Source organism: Hippocampus zosterae, chromosome 1 (genome assembly GCF_025434085.1).
Source record: "Hippocampus zosterae strain Florida chromosome 1, ASM2543408v3, whole genome shotgun sequence".
In the NCBI taxonomy this organism is placed as follows: Eukaryota; Metazoa; Chordata; class Actinopteri; order Syngnathiformes; family Syngnathidae; genus Hippocampus; species Hippocampus zosterae.
This window is the reverse complement of record NC_067451.1, coordinates 17,687,013-17,712,422: the sequence shown is the minus strand read 5'-3', so window position 1 is coordinate 17,712,422 and position 25,410 is coordinate 17,687,013. Positions and strand designations below refer to the sequence as shown.

General features: G+C 40.9%; 2 protein-coding genes across 3 annotated transcripts; one reads left to right on the top strand and one right to left on the bottom strand.

The window, feature by feature from the left end:
• The first annotated feature begins 336 nt into the window (after positions 1 to 336).
• On the top strand, positions 337 to 10,308 carry tdo2a (tryptophan 2,3-dioxygenase a). Its single transcript, XM_052064884.1, has 12 exons — positions 337 to 468; positions 569 to 674; positions 764 to 854; positions 2,275 to 2,345; positions 3,338 to 3,465; positions 3,546 to 3,732; positions 5,253 to 5,360; positions 5,442 to 5,553; positions 5,644 to 5,701; positions 6,811 to 6,890; positions 7,125 to 7,215; positions 9,481 to 10,308. Exons 1-12 carry the CDS (start codon positions 434 to 436, stop codon positions 9,632 to 9,634), a joined length of 1,221 nt encoding a protein of 406 aa, XP_051920844.1. The 5' UTR covers positions 337 to 433; the 3' UTR covers positions 9,635 to 10,308.
• LOC127600400 (cathepsin O-like) lies at positions 10,301 to 23,883 on the bottom strand. Of its 2 annotated transcripts, XM_052064901.1 has the most exons (8): positions 23,566 to 23,883; positions 22,411 to 22,516; positions 22,104 to 22,228; positions 16,108 to 16,275; positions 14,844 to 14,965; positions 13,878 to 14,041; positions 10,503 to 10,595; positions 10,301 to 10,369 (listed from the first exon to the last, which is right to left on the bottom strand). In XM_052064901.1, exons 1-8 carry the CDS (start codon positions 23,866 to 23,868, stop codon positions 10,335 to 10,337), a joined length of 1,116 nt encoding a protein of 371 aa, XP_051920861.1. In that variant the 5' UTR covers positions 23,869 to 23,883; the 3' UTR covers positions 10,301 to 10,334. The 2 variants fall into 2 exon arrangements, with proteins under 2 accessions (XP_051920861.1, XP_051920866.1); XM_052064906.1 differs by lacking the exon at positions 22,411 to 22,516 and having other exon boundaries at positions 23,604 to 23,881.
• Positions 23,884 to 25,410: the final 1,527 nt, after the last annotated feature.

The following is a 25,410-nucleotide window of genomic DNA, read 5'->3' as shown; positions in this document are numbered from 1 at the left end:
TTGCAGGCAATGCCAATATCCGAGTTTCTGGTGAGACAAGAATTTTCTCAGAATTTCAGAAAGTAAAAAAACGGTTTGATAAAAACAAGATACAACATAATAAAACAACATATATTGATGAGTCCACCTGTCACCAAGGAAACATTCAGCTTCTTGGAGTGCTCTTGTGTTTTGTTTTGTTTTTTCTTCTCATGATTTCTGCTATGATGGCATCCCGTGACTGCCCCTTAAAACCAGTCAAACAAAGTCCACAAATTCATGCTGGCGTTCAAGGTAAATAGAGCGGAGGCGTACCGGATGATGACGAGTGTCCTCGCCTCTGATTGGACGACGACGATCTTTAAAAACATGTAACACACACACAAAAGAAATTCAGTATATTTTGACGTTTCAAGAGTGTGTTGTTATTTGTTGTGACGGATTTGTACAAGTCATGAGCGGATGTCCGTATTTTGAGAGGAGACATTTGTACGTTTATTCTTTTTATTTATTTATTTCTTAATTCTTATTAATGGGAGTTGATTTGCATGTCATATTCGATCATTTCATTTATTCGGTTTGTTCCCAGGTTGTTTCAAAACCAATCTCTGGAGCATAAAGAAGAGCAAGATGCCTCTCAGTCAGGCATCAACAAGGCCAGTAAAGGAGGCATCATCTATGGAGACTACCTCAAGGTACACAAACACCACCTGTCACAATGCACTGTTTGGCACTTTTGAAAATCTCAAAGTAATTCAAGTATTTTGTTTTCCCCTCCTTGAAGCTGGATAAAATTGTGACGGCCCAGGTGCTGCAGAGCGAGCTGAAAGGCAACAAGATTCATGATGAGCACCTCTTCATCGTCACTCATCAAGGTGAATTACGTGCTAACTTTAAGGGAACTAAATGTCTGCAGCACTTTGTAGTAAGGTTAACTACCCTTAGGAAGGGTTTGTAGTTTGCTTATAGCACGGTTGGAAACACTTTAAGGCTATAATGGACCTTTTCACAGTTGTCAACTGTAAAGGAAACCTTGATTGTCCTAAAAATGTACAAAATACAAAGCCAGATAATAATTTTCATGACATCGTTCATTCAAATGTCATAAATAATTAATTATATTGGCCATTATTTAAAATGACACCAAAATCGAAAAAAAGACAGTGTCTTAAAATAAATTTGAAAAAATGCCACCGAATGCATAAAAAATGACATAATGACAGAATACAAATCATTCAACAAACAACTCTTTTAATAGATAAATAATACAAATAAAATTGAAAAAAATGATCAATTGTCATGTATCATGTATAAATAATAATAAAATACTAATAAAATAACAAAAAATGTGCATAAATAAACCAAAATGCCCTTAAAGAAAAGCTATTCAATATTATTACTTAAAACACATAAAAACACAGTTAAATGAATAAAATAAATGGATAAAAATGTCACAAAGTAAAAATTAAATATAATACATACCAATATGGCACTAGTTATTACTAATTGATTTCAATAAATTAAAATGCAATTAAAATGAAAATGCCATCAAAATGCAAATTCCAGGATTTAAAATAAATTCATTCAACATTTAAAAAGGTCATGAAATATTTTCATTGCTTCTGAAATAGATGACTTTCAGATTGTATGTTGTTGGTGTCAGGCCAAAACTTCCTCTGTCACAATTTAGTAAATTTTTTCACAAATCTATACTACTGGTCAGTCGACACAAATTATCAACCAATCTAAAGTGTTGGAATATGGCTTGCACTCTTTCACAATGAAATGTTAGTGACTGAAAAAATATGTCACTTTGGGGATCTTCTAAAAATTGAAGATTTTGGCGGTTACAAGGCCGCCGCCCGACACCAACGATAAAATTGTATTTCATAATGAATTACCACTTAAAGTAACTTTTGTTGGCAAGTCAAAGCAAAACCTCAACCCAACGAAAGCTCGTATCTTGTAAAACTGGTAAGTCGGGTCACTCGTATCTCAAGGCACCACTGTGTGTCCATCTTTGCGATGCTAAGTTTTTAACAAGTAACCACTCATCGTTGATGTGTGCCAAATTAACGGTTTAGACCAATCTGCGAAGCGCTATGATATTGTATGCAAAGTTGAAAGTTGCAGTACTGCTCTACTGTGCTGTATATTCATCCCTGAAGGAATAAGTCTTGTCCAAATTGAACTCACGATGATAGAATTGCCCCATAGCCATGTTTTGAAATTATTATAAAGCAACCATGTCTCAGTAAAATGTCCAAAGAAATCTGTTGTGTGTTTTCATTGCAGCGTATGAGCTGTGGTTTAAACAAATTCTCTTTGAGCTGGATTCAGTCCGCCAGATCTTCATTAATGGACATGTGAGTCACTTTTTTCTTTTTTTAACCCGCGAATGTTCATTCATCACACCACGCGTGATTAATATCAGTCAGTTTCTTGTTGCTGTTGTGTGAAAGTCGACGGGTTGAAATCCAATCCAAGCCGCAGCAAACAATTAACCTTGTTTGTCGTCAATTGATCCGTGGATTGTTTTCGCAATTAGTCAATGGGGATTTGGCTCTTGTGTGTTGGAAAGCGTTCCCAAATGTCACTTGCTGTTTGCAGCCATTCAGCTTTCAATCAAACGTATAAAAAAGTCCATGTTGAGGAATTGTTGAGGTGAACCTTGACTTGATCAATCCTTTGAGTGACAATCTTATTTATTTATGCTTGTGAATGTTTATTAGACGGGACATTCATCACACACAAAACATTTACTTTGGGGTTTAAATGCTGAGTCATCCGACTCTACCGTCATGCTCCAAACCTTACGCAATAATCAAAACGCAAAATGTTTCGCAATTTACACTGACCCATACGTCTTGTACATCTAGTTGGTACCGAGTCGACCAAGTATCTAGTTTGTCTTTGAAGGACCCTTGGAAATGTAAAAAAAAAGTTCCTGAGATGGATGCTACAAACCAAAATGGCAGATTTCATGCGTCTTTTCAGCCATGCATTTTTCAGACTATTTCGTGGGTCTACTCTTGATAGACACGCCTCCCAAAATACTGTTTATGCTGCTTAGTGAAAGTGGCTTCTGGGGCTGAATTTGTAAAAAGATTGTGAGGTGCTACTGAACTGGAAAATAATTAATTTGAAAATGAACGCTTCAAACAGCAATGGCACACTTCCTGTGCCATCTAAGGCGTGTTTTTTGATAGATATGTGTTGCTCCACTGATGTTAGATATGCCTACCAAATCTCATGCAGCTAGCTAAGTGAAACTGGCCTTGGGAGCTGAATTTCTAGCAGCTTTGAGTATGGGGGTAAGGGAGGGAATTAAAATTGAAAACATGTCTTCTCTGTGCAGGTACGAGATGAACGCAACATGCTCAAAGTCAACACTCGCATTCACAGAATCGTGATAATCTTCAGGCTGCTGGTGGAGCAGTTTGCCATCCTGGAGACAATGACAGCCTTGGACTTTTTTGATTTCAGGTTTGACAGTTGGCTTTGATGTTCTCTCTCTCAGCTGCCTGCACGGTGTGCTGACTTGATGTTGTTGATTTGGTGTGTAGGGAATATCTGTCTCCAGCTTCTGGCTTCCAAAGCCTTCAATTCCGACTCTTGGAGAACAAGATTGGAGTCCCCGATAACCTGAGGGTGCCATACAACAGGCAACATTACCGTGACATCTTCAAGGGTCGTGACGGCGAATTGCTGCTCGCCGCCGAGAAAGAGCCCACACTCTTGAAACTGGTCGAGGTAAAGGAAAAAAAACTCTTAATAGCGGTGTCAGTGAACACATGTTGCGAGGTTTATTATTAACACTGTACTGACTTTGGCTGGCTATTCATTTACTAGAATGGACATGCGTCATTAGACCGCAATCGATATGGCCGTGCCACTGATTGGTTGCAAAGTTGTAAGCGGTAATGGCCGTAGTCATCAAAGTATGGAGTATCATCATGACAAACTGTTTGACAATTTATTCACGGAGTGTGCTTGTTGATTGACAATTGAAGAGTCTTGCTGCCGAGGACACAGAACAACCTTTAGTATCTACCCAATAAATGGAGCCACTTGAAGTGGGTAAATGTAAATCATATATTTGGGATAAAGAGTAAGATGATTCAAAAGCTATGAAATACCTTTTAGCATTTCACGACAAAGGTACTCACTAAAATTGATGAAAACATACAGTACCTATGATTTTAAGTAACAAAACATTATCACTTAATAATTATTACTGAAAATTCACTGATATGAACAAAAATGACAAATGGGCTTTTAGTCACTATTGGCTCTTGCAGAGTCTTCTCATTCACCAACTCGTGACACAAAATCAAGAGAAAACTGAGGAATTGTTATTTTGCTTAAGGACACTATGACATGATCACAATTGGGTCAAGGATGTCACCCACAACCTTCAGGTTCGGAGTCGACCACTGTACGACTTGAGCTATGCAGTAATGATTATTTTTTCAGTAAAGATATGAATGTAAGATCTCAGGTAAAATTATTGAATTTATGTAAGTCAGTTTATTAAAGTGGCTGCAAATTCTTACCCTACTTTTATTGGGTCGATTCTATAGGTTGTTGTGTGTGTGTGTGTTTTTTTTTTTTACAGAGTACATCTATTGAGTTGATTCTATCGTTTCCTGTTTTCTTTTTAAATTGTTGGTTTGTTACTTTTTGGGTAACGTGTTACACATGTCAAATAAGTAGTGTGAGTATAAATTACCATTTATTTTATAATTTCTTTCCTGCCTAAAATAATCAGTTAATTTTACCAGACTTTCATGGGTCATGCTCCAATTTTTTTTCCAGCGTTATAGTGGTATCAGTGGTGGTCGTAGTGATAGTAATAGTAGTAGCAGTAGTCATCGTGCCAACCGTGGTAATCGTAATACCTGCAGTATTAGCAATAATATCAGAAGTAGTATGAGTGGTAGTAGCGGTTGTAGTTATGGTGCTTGTGGCAGTAGTGATAATCATAGTTGTGGTAGAGTAGTAGTCGTAGTCAATGGTGGCTGTGGAATTCTGAGCAGTACTGTAATAGTATTATTAGTAGGAGTGAAGGTAGCAGGTAGTGGCAACAGTAGTAGTGTTAGGAGTTACGATGGTGGTCGTAATAGTCGCAGTCATAGTGACAGTCATAGCAGAAGTAGTAGAGTACTAGTCGTAGTGGTGGTTTTTGTAGTACTTTCACATGACAGGGACTAACAATTAAAATATATATGACATTCTGGAAGTAACTTGCTAGTGACACACTTTTTTTAAAGGAGTGGCTGGAGAGAACCCCTGGCCTGGAAACAGATGGTTTCAACTTTTGGGAAAGTCTGGAGAGCAACATCTTTAATGGCCTTAATAAGGAAGCGCAAAACATTGAGGTAAGATAATAATAATCATCATCATTTTAAATGACATTTAAGGTAGATGCAAAGTCATGTTGCAATGTTTGTGGTCCGTAGAAAATGTCTGACTGTGAGGTGAAAGAGGAGATGATGGCTGAGTTGTTGAAGCAGAAGGAAGTGTTCACTTCCTTATTTGACATCAAGCGTCACGAGCATCTGCTCAGTAAAGGTCAGCGCGGTCTTTCTTGAATTTCTGTACAAGAGGTGCATTTGAATTGATCAAGGGTGTGGCTCACCAATGTTTCTTTGTCCCACCAAGGTGAGAGGCGGCTGTCTTACAAAGCTCTGCAAGGCGCTCTCATGATCTACTTCTACAGGTAGCGACACATACAGACTGCACCTTGAACTGTTAGTAGTGGTACTAGAGCGATTGTACTATTGTAATAGGCACTGCTAGCTCTGTAATTTGAGGAATTTGTTATCCTTTTTTGCTTATGTTAATTAATTATAACAGTTTACTTTTTAGCGATATTACTGTAGGAATGATTATGGGGGGGGGGGGGGGGGGGTACATGAGAATGAGTGCTTATATCAGACCCATGAGCAAGGCTCAAGCTCTGCGTGCATCCAGGTCTGCTGGGACTTGAGACACTGTTGAACCAAAGCATAGTTTAAGGAACTAAAAGGTTGCAGCAGACAACTGGTTAAAATAAAATAAAAAGAAAAGACATTAAATACATTTGAATACTTGAAAAAGACTGAGAAGCCAATAAGGTTTTAGCAAGTAATTTCTCTTAGTGCAGCTATGATCGCCGCCCTGGCTCTATCAGATGCCTTCCTCCGTTTCTAGAAAACAAGTTATAGTCCGATGTTCCTATGAACAATGTTGCTTACTGTGGGGAAAAGTGAAGCCACCGGCAAACCTTTAAGTTGCCACTCACTAAGCCCGCCTAAATTGAATACAGTGATTTCCCTGCAGTGTTTTCACATTATTTTTTTACTCCCTCTTTCTAATGTGTAAATGCCACTGTGTATTATTTTCCGAAATGAAGTGGGAACACTACGAATTGTTTGTTTCATGTCTTATAAAATATGTTTTTATTCATTCACATAACGGTATTTGTAATTGACATGTTGATACTGTATTATGTCTTCATGTTTTTACATCTGTTAATGTTCATCCTGTATTATGCATGGCAGTTGGTGGTCATTTTATTAGAAATGGTTGCAACGTACTACTGTTATAACGTGCTGGTTTGTTATGTCTCTCGAGGTACGTTGTTACAAGGTTCGACTGTAGTACAAGCAGCATCAGTAGTAGTACACAAAGTAGGATTTGGAGTAGTACCCGCTGTGTGTGTGTGTGTGTGTGTGTGTGTGTGTGTGTGTGTGTGTGTGTGTGTGTGTGTGTGTGTGTGCTGACAATGAGGCCTCACAGGCATTCAGCCCGTCGATAACTCCGCCTGTTGATGTCTGTTCAACTTAGGGAAGAGCCCAGGTTCCAGGTTCCATTCCAGCTGCTCACCTCCCTCATGGACATCGACATGCTCATGACAAAGTGGAGATGTGAGTATGGTGGATGCCCCCCATAGTGCACAGCGATGATGGAGCAGGATGATCAAGTGTTTGGCCCTAGGCCTCAACGCACTTACAGGGAAGTTTGGCCAGCTAAAAAGTTAGACAGAAGCCTTTGGAGAGTTGCTCCACTCCACTTCAATATCGTTTTTACTTAACCCTGCCTTGGCAGTTGTAAATCATTTATTGATGTCTCTTTTTTTTCTTTTTCTGTTGTCGTTGTAGACAATCACGTATGCATGGTGCACCGGATGATTGGCAGTAAGGCAGGCACGGGGGGCTCGTCCGGATACCACTACCTAAGATCCACTGTCAGGTATTGTCTATGTGTGTATGTCAAGCCCTGCCTTGTACAGAGAGATACACTACACAGCTCTATTTCATCTTGATGTAGCTTGCCCCAATACTTTATTCAATCTATCTGTCTACCTACCTATTGGAAAAAAGCCCAGTCGACTTTGTACCCGTGACAAGCAGTGTTGTCTTTAGCCTCATTTACACAAGTGAAAAGAGCTAGTAGTAGTTGGTAGTAGTAGTTAGAGTAGGAGTAGTCCCTCACGTTTGTCACGAGCCATCAAGGCTTTCTACGGATGAAATGGATGAAGTCTGGCAGTTTTGTCGAACATTTGTGGCTCTGCCAGAGCAGGCACAGTGCAACGCTCGGGCAAAGGGGTGCCATAAGCACATCAGAAATCTGCGCAGCTCTGGTTAAGCCCCTCCAGCATTTTATTTTAAATGTTAAATATTTCTTATTCATTTAATCGAGTTTAAATACATTTAGAAGTTCACAAGTAGCCATGCTTTTCCAATGAAGTCCCTGTTTCCATGTTTGCGTTGCATCAGTACTCTGTGTGGCTTTGTGAGGGGAGAGTATGGGGGCACGGGGCCCTTTTATTTACTTGCACTTCAGGTTAGAGATTCATCATTGCTCTGTGCTCAACTATTTTGTTGAATGCACTTTGGCCAACCTCTGTTGAAAGCAATTGGAAATTGAGCATGCCTTTGCTGTTTATCATCCTTTTCATTGAAAAAACTAGAACCTCTGCATAAAGAGTGAAGTAATGAAAATGGAGTTACCCCCCCCCCACACACACACACAGACACATTTTGTTCAAGCCCCCTCTAAGCCTCAGGAGAGAAAAAAAATCCTGCAGCAGCATCATACGAAGCTCCTCTTTCGCTCTCTCACTTTCTCTAATATATGTGACAAACAAATGTACCACAGCAGGCATAGCTAAATTAAACCTTTTTTTCGGCAGCAAGTGTGATATGGGGAAATACATATGCCATATATCTTTTATCCCACTACGGACCATCTCCAAGTTTTGATATGCCCTATTACGTACTTTAGTTGTATTGATCTCACCACCTGTCATGTTTGCCCACTCAGATTCCCCATGTTGTCTCGCCACCATTCCGTCCCCACGGTAGCCTGAAACTGTAAATGTGCCTTATAAATGCGCCATTCCCTACCATTGTTCCTTTTCATATTTCCTACCTACCTGTGTAGCAGGTCGTTATCATTCACCATGGCAGTACATTTGATATACAACCCGAAAAAGCTAAATAAGGCTATATTCACATTGCAGGGTGTGATGTCAGATTCATTTTTTTGTTGTTGTTGTTTTTTGTTTGTTAGTTTTTTATTAAATCCACTCTTTTTATGTACTCATTCACATGACAAAAAGAAATGCAACCTCTTATGTGAGCGTAAAATGTCCGTGAAGTGACATCCATGCGCACAAAGAATGACATCAAATGACATGCACAAAAAAAAAAAAATAATAAAGTCACATGGGGCAGTTTTTACAGAAGTAAATATGGTCCCGCATGTATGGGCTCATTTTCTCATTTCATATCACCAGAGTAGCAAGGCAGGAGGAGGTAGAAAGATTTTGGGGAGATGAGTCAAAGGTCCTCCTGGAGACATCGAGTAAAGATGACATCACACCATTGCTGCGTGTAATAAATGAAGCATCTACGTGACTGAATTAACACAAATGTCCATGTTATTCCTTGTTTCGAGTGGGATTAAATGAAAGTCAAATGTAAAGAACACCAACTGTTACTCAAAACAACTTTGTAGATTCACAGTCGTCAGTAGTCTCTCTCTCGAGAGCGCATACTAGGCTTTTGATGACATACAGCTTGGATGTGTATGGGTGAGAGTTCATACTGCAGACACATTTGCCTACATATCCGATTTAAGTCGACATACAAGGTTGGCTTTGAAAAAAATTGGGAATTGTACAATTCACACTGCTTGAAAAATAAAATTTGATATGTATGGCATCTGGGAAAAAAATGTCAGAATTGAGCTGTGGTGTCAATATCACCTAATTGACTCCACATCTTTTTTCACTATAGCTAGTTAATGCTAGTTATATGAACACTAACTACCAGGAGACTATATTACCAGTTGAACTATTTAATGGATGGCAAAAAGATTTCAGTACACAGCCATGGAGTATTTCCTAGCAGACCCCAACCCAAAATGATTCCTACTGCTAATCAACACTAACTGAGCTGCTTTGCATTTGTATGATCATTTACCTTGAACACATTTTTGTTTTCCTTCCAGTGACCGCTACAAGGTTTTTGTGGACTTGTTTAACCTGGCTACATTCCTGGTACCTCGCCACTGGGTGCCCAAGTTGAACCCCAATGTCCACACCTTCCTCTACACAGCCGAGTGCTGCGACAGCTCCTACTGCAGCAGCGAGGACTCCGACTAGCACAGAAAACAACAAGAAAACCATACAAACACACACACACACAAAGACTCTCGCTTTTTTTTCTCTTGTTTCTCTTTCCATACAATCACTGTGTTGACAGTTTTCCACTGTGCACCGATGACGAGACTCCTTCTCTCAACTGAAAGGTTCGCGAAGGACAATTTGGCCATCGCGTGAGGATGTAAATACGATTATTATTCAAGAGAATAATGGTGGTCAGCATTTCAAGCAATTTGCACAACGTGGAAATTAAGAAAATACAATGTGTATAAAATGTCAATATCATGCATGCTCACGAGACATAACATTAGGTCCACTTGCACCAATACGATCCAAGAATTCAAGCGGAGAATTCAGCATAGCTCACTTTTGAATCAATATGTCAAATATCAATTGTAACATACTTTCTAATTTCTTGGTTGCTTAATTTCGTGAGATGAGCGTCAACATCTTAGGAACAGCCCTCGGAATAAGGCACCACCGCAACCAAGCATACAGGTGTGCCTAATTTTGTGTCCGGTGAGAGGAAGTGTTAAATTTACATGCTTAATATATTATTTTTTATATAATCTTTGCATATGGAGCTGTACAATTTGGTCATTCATGTTTGTTGTTCATAGAGTTTGTATTATACGTGTTTATGCATACCTGAATAAAGCCAAGCACTGACGCCTTGGTAAAGTCATTTATTTGCATCATGTCAAACCAACACGGCTGCCACAGAATCCGCGATGCCTGGCAACACATGAGGCAGAGAATATTAATATCACCCGGCCTCGATGACATGTGCAGCACTCCCATCTTGAAAGTAGATGGAAATGTAAGAATCACCACAGGAAAAACAAAAACAGGAATATTTTATACTAACCGCAAAGATTGCTGCCGAGTTTGACATAAACGTAACCCTCGTTTCCCCAGTCGGTGCCCCAGGAATTTTGCACTATCCAGAAGGGAATTTCTCCTTTAAAAAAAAAAAAACACATGCAAACTGAAGTTACAAGGGGCAGAACTTGACCTCAGAGCATAACAGACTGGATGATGGTTTTGTGTAAATAAGTCACAATTCACTCAATACAACTGCTGTGAAAGTATTAAAAATGTTGCATTTTGACTTATTTGATGGTGTGTCTAGTGGAGAGGAGGAGTGGAGGGGTCATCTGTGCATGACTTTTAACGTTTGGGTAAATGTTTCGTTTTGATTTCATTTTCAATTTTGGATCATGTGTGGAAGACAGGGGGTGCACCACTTTGGTCAGTGTCAATCGTTTGGGAAACTCATCTGACCTGAAATGACAGATTCAGATTTTTGTTTAATTCATTTTTTCGGGTGTTTGTGTCATGTTCTGTCTTGATTGTGTTCCAGTTCCAGCTGGAGTGAAGGGTGTTCCCTCCAGCAGGGGCACCTGCCTCGTTTCTCCATTAAGCCTCGCCTTGTATTTAAGGACTCAGACTTCTGCCGCGCCATGACGGATCATTGACCTTGCTTACTAATGTGTTTCAAGTGTGATTTTTTTTCCCCCCAGACATCTCGATACCATTCATAGTAGCTCTCAATTTGGTCCCAATATCCTTGTTTGTAAGTATTTTTGTTATTCTTATATTGCCCTTTGTTTTTGTGTGATTGAACTTTGGGATATTTCATTTGTGTATTCTCTGTGTTCGATTGACCCTTGCCTTTGCAAGCGCTTTTGGTTGTAAGCATTCATTTTTCTGGCACTTTGTGATTTCTGTTTATACTTTGTCAGTGCGATTTTCTTTCAAAAATATATTTTAATCGGTATTTGTCTGAGCCTGTATTTTTGGAATCCCAATATATTATTTGGTTCGGTCAGAATTTAACAGTTTGTGGGTGTGAAAAGGTGTGATATTTTTGTCAGGAAGTTGATGGTAATACAGGAGTGTGGCTTCAGAATTTTCAGAAACACTGATCTGAAGGGGTTTGAGAAAGGCTGATGCGAAAATACACAAAAGGTTCTGTTATTTCTTTGAGGGTGTGTATGTGAGAAGTGGGTACACCACCTCTGCATGATGCCAAAGGCCATTTTATAGACTGGGGAAATAACCATTCTAAACTCAGTTTGCTGAAAGTAATCAAAAATCGCTTTTCCATCCTAATTTTAGTGTTTGTCCGTTGTAGAGGCTCTGCACCTTTCTATGCAATGTTGTCGGGGATGGACTGATCTAAAAGTATACAAACGACTGTAATTTTGTTTTTATTTTTTGCTTTCAGGGGAGAGAGGGTGCACCATCTTTATTGGGATGCTGAAGAGGGTTCGCTGCTTTAAAGGTTTAAGTGAGTCTGAACTTAAAGTATTTAAAAGGCTTGTGTACAGACAAAAGGGGCTCTCTTTCAGCATGTTAAATAGGGAGCATTGCTGCATTTCCCAAACTTTTAAAGCCACGTAACGCCTTTGACATTCCGAAAGTGTCAGCACATCCAATGTCCTTCTGAGCTCCCCCCAGAAAGTCCTTTTGTATACCAGCCATTTCCAAACTTTTAAAGCCACGCACCTCCTTCAACATCTTGACAGAGGCGACGCACACGCTATCCCCTCCCACCCCTCCACACACACACACATTAAAAAAGCATTTACCTTGGGACACATTTATTAAATAACCAAAAGGTTTTATTCTTCTGTTTATTTAGGTTGAGTGCATAGGAGAGGGCGCGCACCATCTGTTTTTATGTCAAAGGGAGCGCAAGATCTAGTGAAACGCCCACAAAAGTAAACACAAGCAATGCTTTTTGGATGCTGAAAGCTCATCCTTAAAGGTATCCACAGCCTTTTGACATCCCATAAGAGGTGCCCCCCCTCATCGACATGTCTTAAAAATTGCATACAAATCCTTATGAAACTTTCACATCAGTCTTTCTAAAACTTTTAAAATCACGCAATCCCTTCAATACCAACAGAAACCCTCTCTCATTAAAAACATTTAATGATACAAGTCTTACATGGAACATGGAACAGAATGGAAGTTTTTTTTTGTTTTTTTTAAACCAAGATCTCTGCAGAGTTAATTGTGTTTCTGACAGTAATAGTAGATAAATAAAAGGGAAACTAAAAAGGCAAGTCTATTGTTTATGCATTTTCAATGTGTTCTTTTGTAATTAATGGTCATATTTGGCCATGGGAGAATAATGGATATATAACAATTCTCTGGAAAGATCAGTCTAATTTTAGACTTTCTTGGTCTCTTTAGTTCAAGGGTTTTAAATTATTTTTTTGTTTGTTTGTTTTTAGGCTGCGGTACAAATACGGGACAAGTATGATTGAACTCAAAGGTGAGCTATTCTGGAAATGAAACACACACACAAAATCTCGGAAAAGCTGCAAAATACATTTGAAACATGATGGTTAATAAATAAACAAAAATACTTAAAATAAGTGCATTCCAAAATATGGTTGGTGCAGTGCATGTTCTGTCAGAGGTGGGACTTGAAAGTGCTGAAAGGGGACTCTGCAAGACTTTCCCAGCAGACCCTCACAGTTCATTTGGGTCTCGGGGTTAAGGTTCAGGTCACAGCTCAGATTCTGGTAGAATAGGCTGTTACTTTCACTCACACCTTTGCAGGTTTCACTGTCATTCCTGATGTAAGCATTAAAATCTCCCAGCCAAAGGAGAGAGTCCCCACCATCTCTGCGCCTTTCGAGAAGGGTGATACCAAAGCCCCAAGCTATGTGTCAGGTGAGGCTGACTATATCTGGTAAAAACTTCTCAAACACATGCCTGAGCTCCTTCTCTACCAGGTTACTTTCCACTTCCCTCAAACCAGCTTCTGTAGCCTGGGATTGGATTGCCAAGGCTCCTGCATTCAGGTTGCCATCCAGCTATGTATGCACCCAACCTCCTTGGTGGTGAGTGCATGGGAGAGGTCACCTACGTCCCCTGTCGGGTAAGGTGCAGGCTCGGCCATGGCTTTTACCATCGAGCCCAACCTCCATGTCTGGCTCCAGAGGGGGCCCCGGGTGGCATGCGTCCAGGTGACAGAAGACTATTTTCATATATCTTATTAATCAAAGGAGATCTATGAACTGTTCTTTGTCAGGTTCCTCACTTTTGACCAGTATGCCAGTATCCCTACCAGGGGCATAAAGCCAGAGACAACTTAGCTCCATGAATCATTTGGACCACAAACTCCTCCACCATGATGAGGCTTAGGGAGGTGTAATAAAATAAATGTTGTTGTAAAAAAAAAATGTTATTGCTGTTGAAAAAAAAATGCGACCGGCTGGCATACCCGTGGCATCATATCCCACCACCAGCACGGCGTGGTTGGGCCAGTGACTGGAGCAGTGGTGCTGGATGATTCCTCCCAAGTAGTCTTGCCAGCTGACAGCATCCACGACAGCAGACAGAGGACCCCTCTCCACCAGCTCTGCCTTCATTGCCTCCTCCTGACCACTAGGGGGGATGGAAGAGCAGAAACAACATTAGTCCTGCGCAAAGGAAGACTATACTCACAATGAAACACTTTTGTTTAATTTTCACATGTAGCAACTTTTAATGTTATACTAGTATAAAATATTCTCGTGTTGAATGGTAATGTTCAAAGAAATGTCAAAAGAAAAGAAGAAATGAAAGGGGGGGGGATTGTAATGGGAATTTGACATTGAACAATCTTAAAAATGTATCTTTTCACTAACTTTTTGTACCATTTTCTGTGCTGACCATGTTATCTGTAGATAGGCAAAGATGCTTGCTTATGCATCAGACTTCACCCTGTTTTCTATAAGTGTTGCTGTGGAAGGCAATGACTATCCTGTGTGGTCTGACTTTAACCGCTCCTAAGAAAAATGGTACAGTTAGTTTTAAGATATATTTTAACACTTAAATGTGAAATTCCCATTATATGTTCATAATAAAAACATTTTCATTGAAATAAATTCTGTATTTCTTACATCAATCATTCATTTTTTATACAAATAAAATCTGTATTATTTTCCCACCAAATATTTAGTTTTATTCAACAATAAATTACATTCCAACAACTAAACGTGTGTTGTTGTGAACCTGTGACTTGTTGAGAACAGTGTACTACTGAGTGGTCAATATCATGTGATGACAGAGCAAACGTTCCATGTCCTGGACCCTCCTCTGTCCTTGAACGTCACATGATTTACAGTATTTTTAAATAAAGATGTGTTCATTTTATTCGTTTATTGTCTACGCGCTGCAGAAAAAAATAATACTGTGTCATTATTACCTGAAGTCGAAGGTGGTGAAGTTTCTCAAGGCAACGCCCACTTTAGGATGGGAGAAGAAGTGACACATTCCATTCTTGGCCTTGTAGGGGTACTCAGACTGTGGCACCAGATTCATTCTGGTCTGCGCGGATGAGATCATGTTCAATGACGATTAATGATGTGCTCTCATGTTCAAAAACATACATGGTAGCTTAATGGAACAGTCTAAATTGTCCTTAGGTGTGATTGTGAGTGCAAATGGTTCTTTGTTTTTAGTGCAGATAGTGGATCGCAGACAGAAGGCACAGAGCAAGCTTGGTGCCTCTGTTTTGGAGGAGAAAGAGTTGAGGAAGCTTGCGCCGATTTTCTTTGAGGGGGCATGGTAGTCTCAGTGTATGGAAATGGTGGCTTCAAGGCAAACTCCGTGTTGACTAAACAAACATGGCTTTTTTTCTTTTTAGGTTCTGCTAATGGTAGACCAAGTACTACATTTTATATTGCTAAATGGAACTGGCTTTGAAGGCTACATTTTAGATTTTGTGTGACTAGCTAAATGCAGCGGCTCGGTGGTCCAGTGGTTAGTTCGACCTCACAGGGCAGAGGTGCAGGGTTCGATTGTCCAATGTATGCAGAGTATATATTATCCTGTACTGTAAGTATTGTCTAATGTGTATTATGTTGTGCATATTGAATGCTGTATGTATTGTCCAATGCATGTCGCGGCACGGAGGGCCTGTCCTCCGAGACAAGTTTCTCCTACTGGAGACCAAATAAAAGTCAAATTCAAATTCCGGCTCTGGCCTCCCTGTGTGGAGTTTGAATGTTTTCCCCATGCCTGCGTGGCTTTTCTCCGGGTTCTCCGGTTTCCTCTCACATTCCAGAAACATGCATGGCAAGTTAATGGAGCACTCTACATTGTCCCTAGGTGTGAGTGTGAGCGAGGATGGTTGTTCATCAATGTGTGCCCTGCGACTGGCTGACAACTGGTTCAGGGTGTCCCCCACCTACTGCCCGAAGATAACTGGGATAGGCTGCAGCACCCCCCGCAACCTGTGTGAGTATAAAGCAAATTGGAAAATGGATGGATGGATGGATGGATGGATGGATGGATAGCTAAAATGCATGACTTGCTATGAGAGTGCAGCATGGCTTCTTGGGACCTATTTGTGGATCCGCTGCTGATACAAATGCTTACAAAATTTCGTGTTGCTAACTAAAACAGTTTTCGGGGGGGTTATTAAATTTTATTTATTTATTTATGTGTTTGTTTTAAATTCAACGTACCCTCTGCAACCAAAGGAGAGCTTTGGTTGGGGAGCCTCCATTGCAGCCTCCATTTTGAAAGCAGCAGTCGATGACTTGCTGCACGCTCAGCTCCTCCAGCGGCATGCCTGCGATGGCCTTGGCCGCTTGCATGGCGCCTACCACACTAAATGCCCAGCAGCTCCCGCACTGCAAAAGATGAATGATTAAGAAAAGCTAAGGTTCAAGCCCCTGAAGGAGGTATTACTCCAAATCCTGTCCTGAATAACTGTCCTCGCCAGCAGAAATACATTTTTCTTATACCACCGCCATTCCAAAATTAGCTTCTTTGTGACTTTGTAAAGGAGAGCGGGACAAAGAGTTTATTTTAATTCATGAGGCTGGCCATGGTGCCACCCTGCCGGTCAAATAATTGCCCTAATTTATCCTTAAAAAGCAGTCTATTATCAGGCACACTGCTCCTATTAGATGGACACACAGTCATTTTGAAAGAATTCAAACACCATCGAGAACCTTTTTTTTACAGATGACTTTTTACATCTGACCCAACAGGGGTGGTTTTATGGTGCCACCTGCTGACTGAAAGTGTCTGATTGTAGCTATTAATGATAATAATCAGTGTGTTTTTATGGATTTGGCTCATGTAACAGGAGGATCAGGTGCATACACGTTCAACATCCAAAGTTGCTACAAAGGAAAGAGAAGTCGACCAACCTACCCACTTTCAAAAAGAAAACAAAAAGCTAATATATATATTAATTCATTCATTCATCTTCCTAACCGCTTGATCCTCACTAGGGTCGGGGTGGGTGCTGGAGCCTATCCCAGCTGTCTCCGGGCAGTAGGCGGGGGACACCCTGAATCGGTTGCCAGCCAATCGCAGGGCACACAGAGACGAACAACCATTCGCACTCACACTCACACCTAGGGACAATTTAGAGTGTTCAATCAGCCTGCCATGCATATTTTTTGGAATGTGGGAGGAAACCGGAGCACCCGGAGAAAACCCACGCTAACCACTGGACTACCGGGCCGCCATATATATATATATATATATATATATATAAAAATGAGCACATAACACCATCCAGTGTGGGTCCTTGGGCAAGATCCTTCACGCGAATGCCTACCTCATACAATGATGAGAGACAATAAAACGAATGACATGCCGGCTCAGACGTCGCCCGGCCAAACAAGGTCTGCGTCAGGTGCTGGGGAACCATAGCACCTTGATGAAAAATGGGCTACTGGAACAAAGCGGAGATGGGCGAGATACGATAACATGGCTCTGTTGGAATGCTACTACTCAAGCAACCCTAGTCAGAGGGGTTACATGCAGAGAATGTGGGCTAAATGGTTACTTCAAAACCCACAGTCACGGTTGACCACGAAACAACTAGTAACTCGGTGTTCCAACATCCACAAACGGCAACTGCTGTCACAACTCTTGATGAGGTATCAAGATTGATGAGGTACAACGCAGGTTCCATGGTGAAGGGCCCCAGGCTGCCAGATCAGAGGAGGAGGTCATACAAGAGATTGGGAGGCAAGCCCCGATGGATGCAGATGATGAGATTGGGTGGCCAGCCCCAATGAATGAAATGCTGAGCGAGGCATCAACTGACCTGAAAGCTAAGATCATGGCGAGAATGAAAGCTGGGCAACCTAGAAACCGATTACAACGGCTATGTGAAGTATCATCTGAAAGTCTCATAGAAAGTGTGAATGCAGCACTGAGGGCGATCCCTACCGTAACGATCACAGAAACCAATGAGCTGATATACGCTTCAGCATCAGTGATCCTGGAGACTCTGGGCTATACGAGCAACCATGGAAGCCATGAGATACATTACCCACCATGGGAAAGACGCTTGGAGGCTAAGATCAAGGCGGCCCGGAAAGATGTTAATTGACAGAGGCCCAGAGAGGTGTGATGAAAAGGCCGATACCCGAGAGGTACATCCAGATGAGCATACCTGAAGCACTCGAAACTGCCAAACAAAGGCTCCAAGCCTTGTCCAGTCGCCTAAAGCGGTACACGAAAGAGAATGAGGCCAGACGAATAAACAGGCTGTTCGCAACACAACCTGCGACAGTGTACGCTCAGTGGCAGGGTCCTAACAACAGAGCTGACCCACCAAGACTGGAAACTGAAAGGTATTGGAAAGGCATATGGGCGAAGGAGGTTGCACATAACAGCAGTGCACAATGTCTGGTGACCCTGAGAGAGGAACACAGCAACCTCCCTGAACAGAACCCGGTTACCATAACAGTGGCAGACATACAGGAAAGAGTCTCAGATATTAAGAACTGTACAGCACCAGGCCCGGACATGGTCCACACTTACTGGCTAAAGAAACTCACAGCACTCCATGAGCGCCTAGCAGTACAAATGAACCAGCTGCTGAGGGATGGGACTCACCCAGAATGGCTAACCGAAGGGCGAACGATCCTGATCATGAAGGATCCCTCGAAGGGTGCGGCCCCATCCAACTATCGGCCAATAACCTGTCTCTCCACAACATGGAAGCTAATGTCAGGCATCATTGCGGCTAAGATAAGTGGACACATGGATCAATACATGCACGAAGCACAGAAGGGCATTGGTAGAGATATCAGAGGAGCCAAACATCAGCTCCTGGTTGACAGAACAGTCGCACAAGACTGCAGGTCCCGAAGTACCAACCTGTGCACAGCTTGGATTGATTACAAGAAAGCCTATGACTCGATGCCACATACATGGATCACTGAATGCTTGGAGTTGTATAAGGTGAACAGGACCCTAAGAGCCTTCGTTGCGAACTCGATGAGGATGTGGAAAACCACACTTGAAGCCAATGGCAAGCCACTTACCCAAGTGTCCATCAAATGTGGCATATACCAAGGTGATGCACTCTCCCCACTGCTGTTCTGCATAGGACTGAACCCCCAAAGCCAAGTAATCACCAAGACAGGCTATGGATACCGCCTCAGAAATGGAGCTACAATCAGTCACCTCCTCTACAAGGATGACATAAAGCTGTATGCTAAGAGCGAAAGGGACATAGATTCCCTGATCCACACAACCAGGATCTACAGCAGCGACATCGGGATGTCATTCGGGCTTGAGAAATGTAGTCGGATGGTGACTAAGAGAGGAAGGGTAGTCCGCACTGAAGGGGTCTCACTCCCTGAAGGAACAATAGCAGACATTGAGGACAGCTAAAGTACCTTGGTATACCACAAGCCAATGGCAACCTCGAACTGGCAACAAGGAAAGCGGCTACGGCCAAATACCTCCAGCGAGTGAGGCAAGTCCTAAGAAGCCAGCTCAATGGCAAGAATAAGACCCGGGCAATAAACAACTATGCCCTGCCAGTGATCAGATACCCTGCAGGAATAATAAGGTGGCCAAAGGAAGAGATTCAGACCACGGATGTTAAGACCCGAAAGCTCCTAACCATGCATGGAGAGTGCCATCCCAAATCCAGCACCCTGAGACTGTACGCAAGCCGAAAGGATGGAGGCCGGGGACTAGTGAGTGTGAGAGCCACTGTCCAAGATGAAACATCCAAGCTCCATGAATACATCAAGGAGAAGGCTCCAACGGATGACGTACTCAGAGAATGTCTCAGACAATGGGGAACAGAAGATGAGGCGCTGGAAGAGGGACCATCATGGGAGGACAAGCCCCTACACGGGATGTACCACCGGACCATAACTGAAGTGGCTGATCTCAAGAAGTCCTATCAGTGGCTAGAGAGGGCTGGCCTGAAGGACAGCACAGAGGCACTCATCCTGGTTGCTCAGGAGCAGGCCTTGAGCACCAGAGCAATTGAGGCCCAGATATACCACACAAGACAAGACCCAAGGTGTAGGTTGTGCAAAGAGGCACCTGAGACGATCCAACACATAACTGCAGGGTGTAAGATGCTGGCAGGGAAAACCTACATGGAACGCCATAACCAGGTGGCTGGCATAGTCTACCGAAACATCTGTGCGGAGCAGGGCTGGAAACCCCAAGGTCAAAATGGGAAACACCTCCGAAGGTGGTGGAGAATGACAGAGCGAAGATCCTGTGGGACTTCCAGATCCAGACTGACAAGATGGTAATGGCGAACCAACCAGATATCGTGATCATAGATAAAGGGCAGAGGAAAGCCGTTGTAGTGGATGTAGCGGTCCCAAGTGATGGAAACATCAGGAAGAAGGAACATGAGAAACTCGAGAAATACCAAGGGCTCAGAGAGGAGCTGGAGAGAGCCTGGAAGGTAAAGGTGACAGTCGTGCCTGTGGTGGTCGGAGCACTCGGGGCAGTGACCCCCAAACTAGATGAGTGGTTGCAACAGATCCCTGGAACAACATCGGACATCTCAGTCCAAAAATGTGCAGTGCTGGGAACAGCAAGGATACTGCGCAGAACCCTCAAGCTTCCTGGCCTCTGGTAGAGGACCCGAGCTGAATGAGGGACGGACACCACCCGAGGGGTGAGATGAGGATTTACTTTATTTTATTTTATATATATATATTAAAAAAAAATCCTCATATATATATATATATATATATATATATAGTATATATATATATAGAAGAAAATGGCATGTTGAAATATTAGTTTAACATATAAAATATATTTTAAACTTTCAGAAATGTTGTTACAACTTTAAATAAAACAACATTTTTTTAAAAAGCAATACTTTATATTCAAATGCATTAATGCATAATTCAACATTTTATTCCATTAGTATAAAATTAAAATCAGTTAAGGTTAAACTTAAATTGCACGCAAGTCTTATTAATTACATTGAATTTCAATTACATTTAAATAAAATTACAAATAAAAATGAATAATAAAATAACTTGACTTTTCTATTCAAATGTAATCAAATAACAATTATATTAAATGAAAATAAATGACATGAAAATACATAACATAAATTACTTTAAAACAAATGAAACTTCCAAATACTTTGAAGATGAATCGAGAGATGACATTAGTGGTTCCTAAATAGTTGAAACAAAATGCCACATCAAAAAAAACAATTACTTGGCACTCCAAGAGCCGCAATGACCAATCTTAAAATACATTAGTGTGGTAGGGCAAGTCTTTATCAAAAACTGTAATACAATGGTGCCTTGAGACCAACTGAATTTGTTCCATGACTATGTTAGTAACTCAAAACACGTGAACCTCAAAGCATCTCTTCCCATTGAAGTGCAAGGAAATACCATTCAATCCAATAGCACTGATCCGTTCCAGCCTCCACCGAGAAAAATACAACTGAAATCACTCTAGAACAGGTGTCACCAACATTTTTGAGGGTGAGAGCAACTTCATGTGTACCGATTGTGTGAAGGGCTACCAAATTGATACACGTCTGAAATAACATATTTGTCCAAAATACCTTCAATAATATGAGGATGTGTTATTTTTAATACTTGATGATTTAAATTGTCAGACTTTGATCGTGTTTCGAAATGTCTCACAGTACTGCCAATGTTTGCATTTTTAAATCATAATTTCTACTAGCAAATCACAATGTCCAGGCACTGGCGGGCTACTCAAGTGGTCTTCACGGGCTACCTGGTGCCCGCGGGCACCATGTTGGTGACCACTGCTCTAGAATATTCTACCTAATAACATTGTTAATATCATATTAAAACAATAAAAAATTATCTTGTTTGAAATCCATTTACACTTAACAGTGAAATAAAACTCAACTGCGCTCAACAAACATAATCAACATGATTTTAATTATGTTAACGTCGCTATAACACTGTGCACAGTTAATTTACTTTAATTTATTTTCTGTGAAGACAGACGGTGGGAAACAATTCTTGGATTGGAGAGCATGTGACTAAGTGCACAATATCATCATATATTCACTGTCAAAATGTAAATATAAGGCTACATATATATTCAAAGCTGTTTCTTGTTTTTGAACTCTAAAACAACAATAACTGATTTAAATTTGTTTTTGGGCTTTTCTTTTTTTTTGGAGGGGCAGCAAACTACATCTCTCTGTGTTCCATTTTACCGCTTGCTGGTTCTGGACAGGTGCCACAACTGCTCGGTCCCTCCAGTCAAATTTGGCCGGCATCTCCTTGGTTTTGGATCCAAAAAATGGCGGAGCATGCTCTGGGATTGCTCGCAGGTACAAATCTACCGAGAACACAAAGAATTCAACGTCCTGCCCAGATGGAAAACATGTAAAGCAGCTAGAAATCAAGTCAAATTGTACTTAAACGACGGGAGATTATGTTGCCCTGATAGTAACACACACATTGTGGACTGACATGCAAGTTGCATCACATCAATGGAACAGTATTCCAAGTTTATCTTACCACGGAATTCCTCAGGTGAGAGGGAGGAGAACTGATTGATTCCGTACTTGGCAGACTGAGGTTGTGTAGAAAATGAGTTGAGGTACACATGACGCTCTGTAGCATTCTGGATCGTCCCAAAAACAAAAAATAACAACAACAAAAAAAACTTGAATAAAGACAACGTATGTGTCATGATTGAGTTTAGGGACCAACAGGTGGCACTGTAGGGCTCCCCCGGCAGTTGCACACCTGTTGGTCATTTGGTAATTAGTTGTATAAAAGGACTCCTGCCTGAACACTCAGTGTCAGGTAATTGTTGCTTCTCGCTACTGTCATGTGTGTTGCTGTTTGCTCTTGTTTTCTGTCATGTTTAGTTCATTGTTATGTTTTAGATTTCGTCATGGTTTTTGTTTGATACTTTGGACTTTGTGTGTTTTGGATTTAGTTTTGTTACTTTGGACTTTGTTTAGGATTTAGTTTTCTTGTTTTAAATAAAATTCTTCAGATACACCCTGCTCCTCTCTCCTGCCTGCTTTTTGGGGTCCACCACCACCTCGCGTGACAATATGTAAGGCTTATTTGTTCACTTTTGTGAAGTGCTTAGTTTTTCTAGGGTAGGAGGGCAGGGGGTTAAAATGTTTTTCTTCAAAAAATGAAGGAATATTTTGAGGGGGAAATGACTTCGGGATTTTATGAATGTCACTTTTCCTTTCCGACCCCCCCCCCCCCCCCCCCCCCACGCGCGCACACTTACACACGCACGCACTAAAAACGACATTATTCTTGGCTGCATATTATTGTAATTCTGTCAAGACATTACAACCTTATATCTCTAAATTGAACCTATAAAAATTAAGAATAATGTATCTATAATTTAGAATTAGTCAAGTGGTTATTGTCTTATTACTGATTCACTGTGCAAAGTGTGTCAACAACAGAAGTTATTGAATACTAGTGAATATTTATTGGATTCGTTGATGTGACACTGTATTTTTATACATACAAACACTGAAAGGTGGACTTTACATACCATTATACTTGAAACGTATATTTCTTACCATAAATATTGTAAGAAATTTTTATGATTTAAACCAAAAAGACGTTCTCTATTACCGGGGTTTTCGTGTACGTGCAGGGTGTGGTTTGTAATGACGTACGGTGCTCATTTCTCACCTGAAAGCAACGGTTGCAGCTCTCAAACTCTCCTTTACCTTTGTAGACGAGGTCGGAACGACCCCCAAATGGAGTAAAATCACCCGCCACGGAGTTCAAATGCTTCAGTTCCTCGTCCCAACTCGCGTTTTGGCAACACGATGGGGCGACGACGGCGAAAACTGTCGCCATGGCAACGGTGTACAAGTGGTACACATTCATTTTGGGCCCAGAAAACTTCGCGTGACGGTAATGAGACGCTTGGGACTTGCGGAAATGGGAACGTCGCGAAAGGTAAACTTGATAAGGAGAATGTAGTGGCATTCCTTCGAACAGACATCAGGGGGAGACATTGCTAAAGCAACACCCTTTTCGGAGATAAAAGTTAGTTTTCCATGACTGTATACTGTAGATGTAGATAAACAGTATTACAGATAATTGAGGGGGGCAGGTGGGTACAGGGGGCCAATAGCGGATTGCCGTTTTTGATCACTAAAACGTTACTTGTGGGTAGTTTGAAAAATGTACTAAAAAAATCTACTCAGAAGTCACTTTCTGTCAGGAACGTCTGCTCAGTCAAGTACGAGTGATAATTTGTTTAGGAAAGTATACAATGAGATTTTTTTTCTTTAAATAGGGATTTTTTCAAGAAAATGAAGTTTTAGATTTTCAAAAAAACGGGTATATTAAAAAAATAATACAATTGAGGAAAAAGCATTTTTAGTAGAGTATATTTTGAGGGAATAGTCAGATATGTTGTGTATTTTTTCATAATAGCTGTAATTTTGAGGAGAAATTTTCATCTTGTCAGGAACATTATGTAGAATGTCAACAACATGCATAATATTGAGAAGAGTTGCATTATTATTTTTTCTTAGAAATGTGTCCGCCATTAAATAGAAAATGTCAATTTTTGAGGGACAAAGTTATGTATGTTTGAAAACAAATAATCTGACATTTTGATGCAAAAATTTGGATATTTTTTCGGAGAGATTTTAGAAATTGATGTTTCCAAGGGAAAACGATTCCAGGAAAATAAATATCTATCTTTGAGAAACAAATGTCGTACAATGCTCAGCTGAGCCATGAAGAGTGAGAGTGGGCTTACTCAAAATATTGTCATTTTTATGGCATCAAAAACATCTGGGGAATTTATATCTTGATTTGATTACTTTTTCTAGATATCTGTATTTACAGAAATTGACCCCCCCCCCAAAAAAAATTTTTAGCATTTTGCTCAGTGAAATGATTGTAATGAAATTTTGTGACACTTTAACAAACAACTGAGTTAGTTACTGTGATCATGTCATCTCCTTTTTCATAGGGTGGATCCTAGTCGGTATCATCTCGGTTTACCAAAAAGAAAAAAAAAATTAGTGCAATAGTGGTCTGGATCCAAACAACCTCTTAATCTATCAATATCTATCTCGATCTCTCTTGAGAGAGAGATGTGGTTGTTTGTCTATGTGTGCCCTGCAATTGGCTGGCAACAAGTTCAGTGTGCCCTGCCTCCTGCCTAACTCTGCTCCCACCCTTCTGGGGATCAGTGGTTGAGATAATGGATGGCAGTGCTAGGGATAATTACTGGATCTTTTCTGACCCAATCGTGCGATACTACAGGTACACTATTGGGTCGGAAAATATAATTGTTGTTGTCGATCAAAATCAAACCCGAGTCCCGATACGAATAGTTGGGTTATGAAATCAATCAATTTTGTTTTAAATGGAGGATGGGGCATCTCTTACCCAATTGATGGTTTCATGACCCAATTTCTGACCCAACACTTTTAAGACAACACTCGAATTACAAAATTGACCCAACAGTTTGAAGTGTGTATAATTAGTGTTGTTGTATACATCATTTAA

Excerpts from the sequence above, each read along its gene's own strand:
- tdo2a (XM_052064884.1), top strand. The coding sequence starts at position 434 with ATGAGCGGATGTCCGTATTTTGAGAGGAGACATTT. Across the intron at positions 855-2,274 it reads CTTCATCGTCACTCATCAAG|CGTATGAGCTGTGGTTTAAA; the intron begins GTGAATTACGTG and ends TTTTCATTGCAG. Across the intron at positions 6,891-7,124 it reads GCTCATGACAAAGTGGAGAT|ACAATCACGTATGCATGGTG; the intron begins GTGAGTATGGTG and ends TTGTCGTTGTAG.
- LOC127600400 (XM_052064901.1), bottom strand. The coding sequence starts at position 23,868 with ATGCCACTACATTCTCCTTATCAAGTTTACCTTTCGCGACGTTCCCAT. Across the intron at positions 22,517-23,565 it reads GCTGCAACCGTTGCTTTCAG|AATGCTACAGAGCGTCATGT; the intron begins GTGAGAAATGAG and ends GGGACGATCCAG. Across the intron at positions 14,966-16,107 it reads CTCTCCTTTGGTTGCAGAGG|ACCAGAATGAATCTGGTGCC; the intron begins GTACGTTGAATT and ends TCATCCGCGCAG.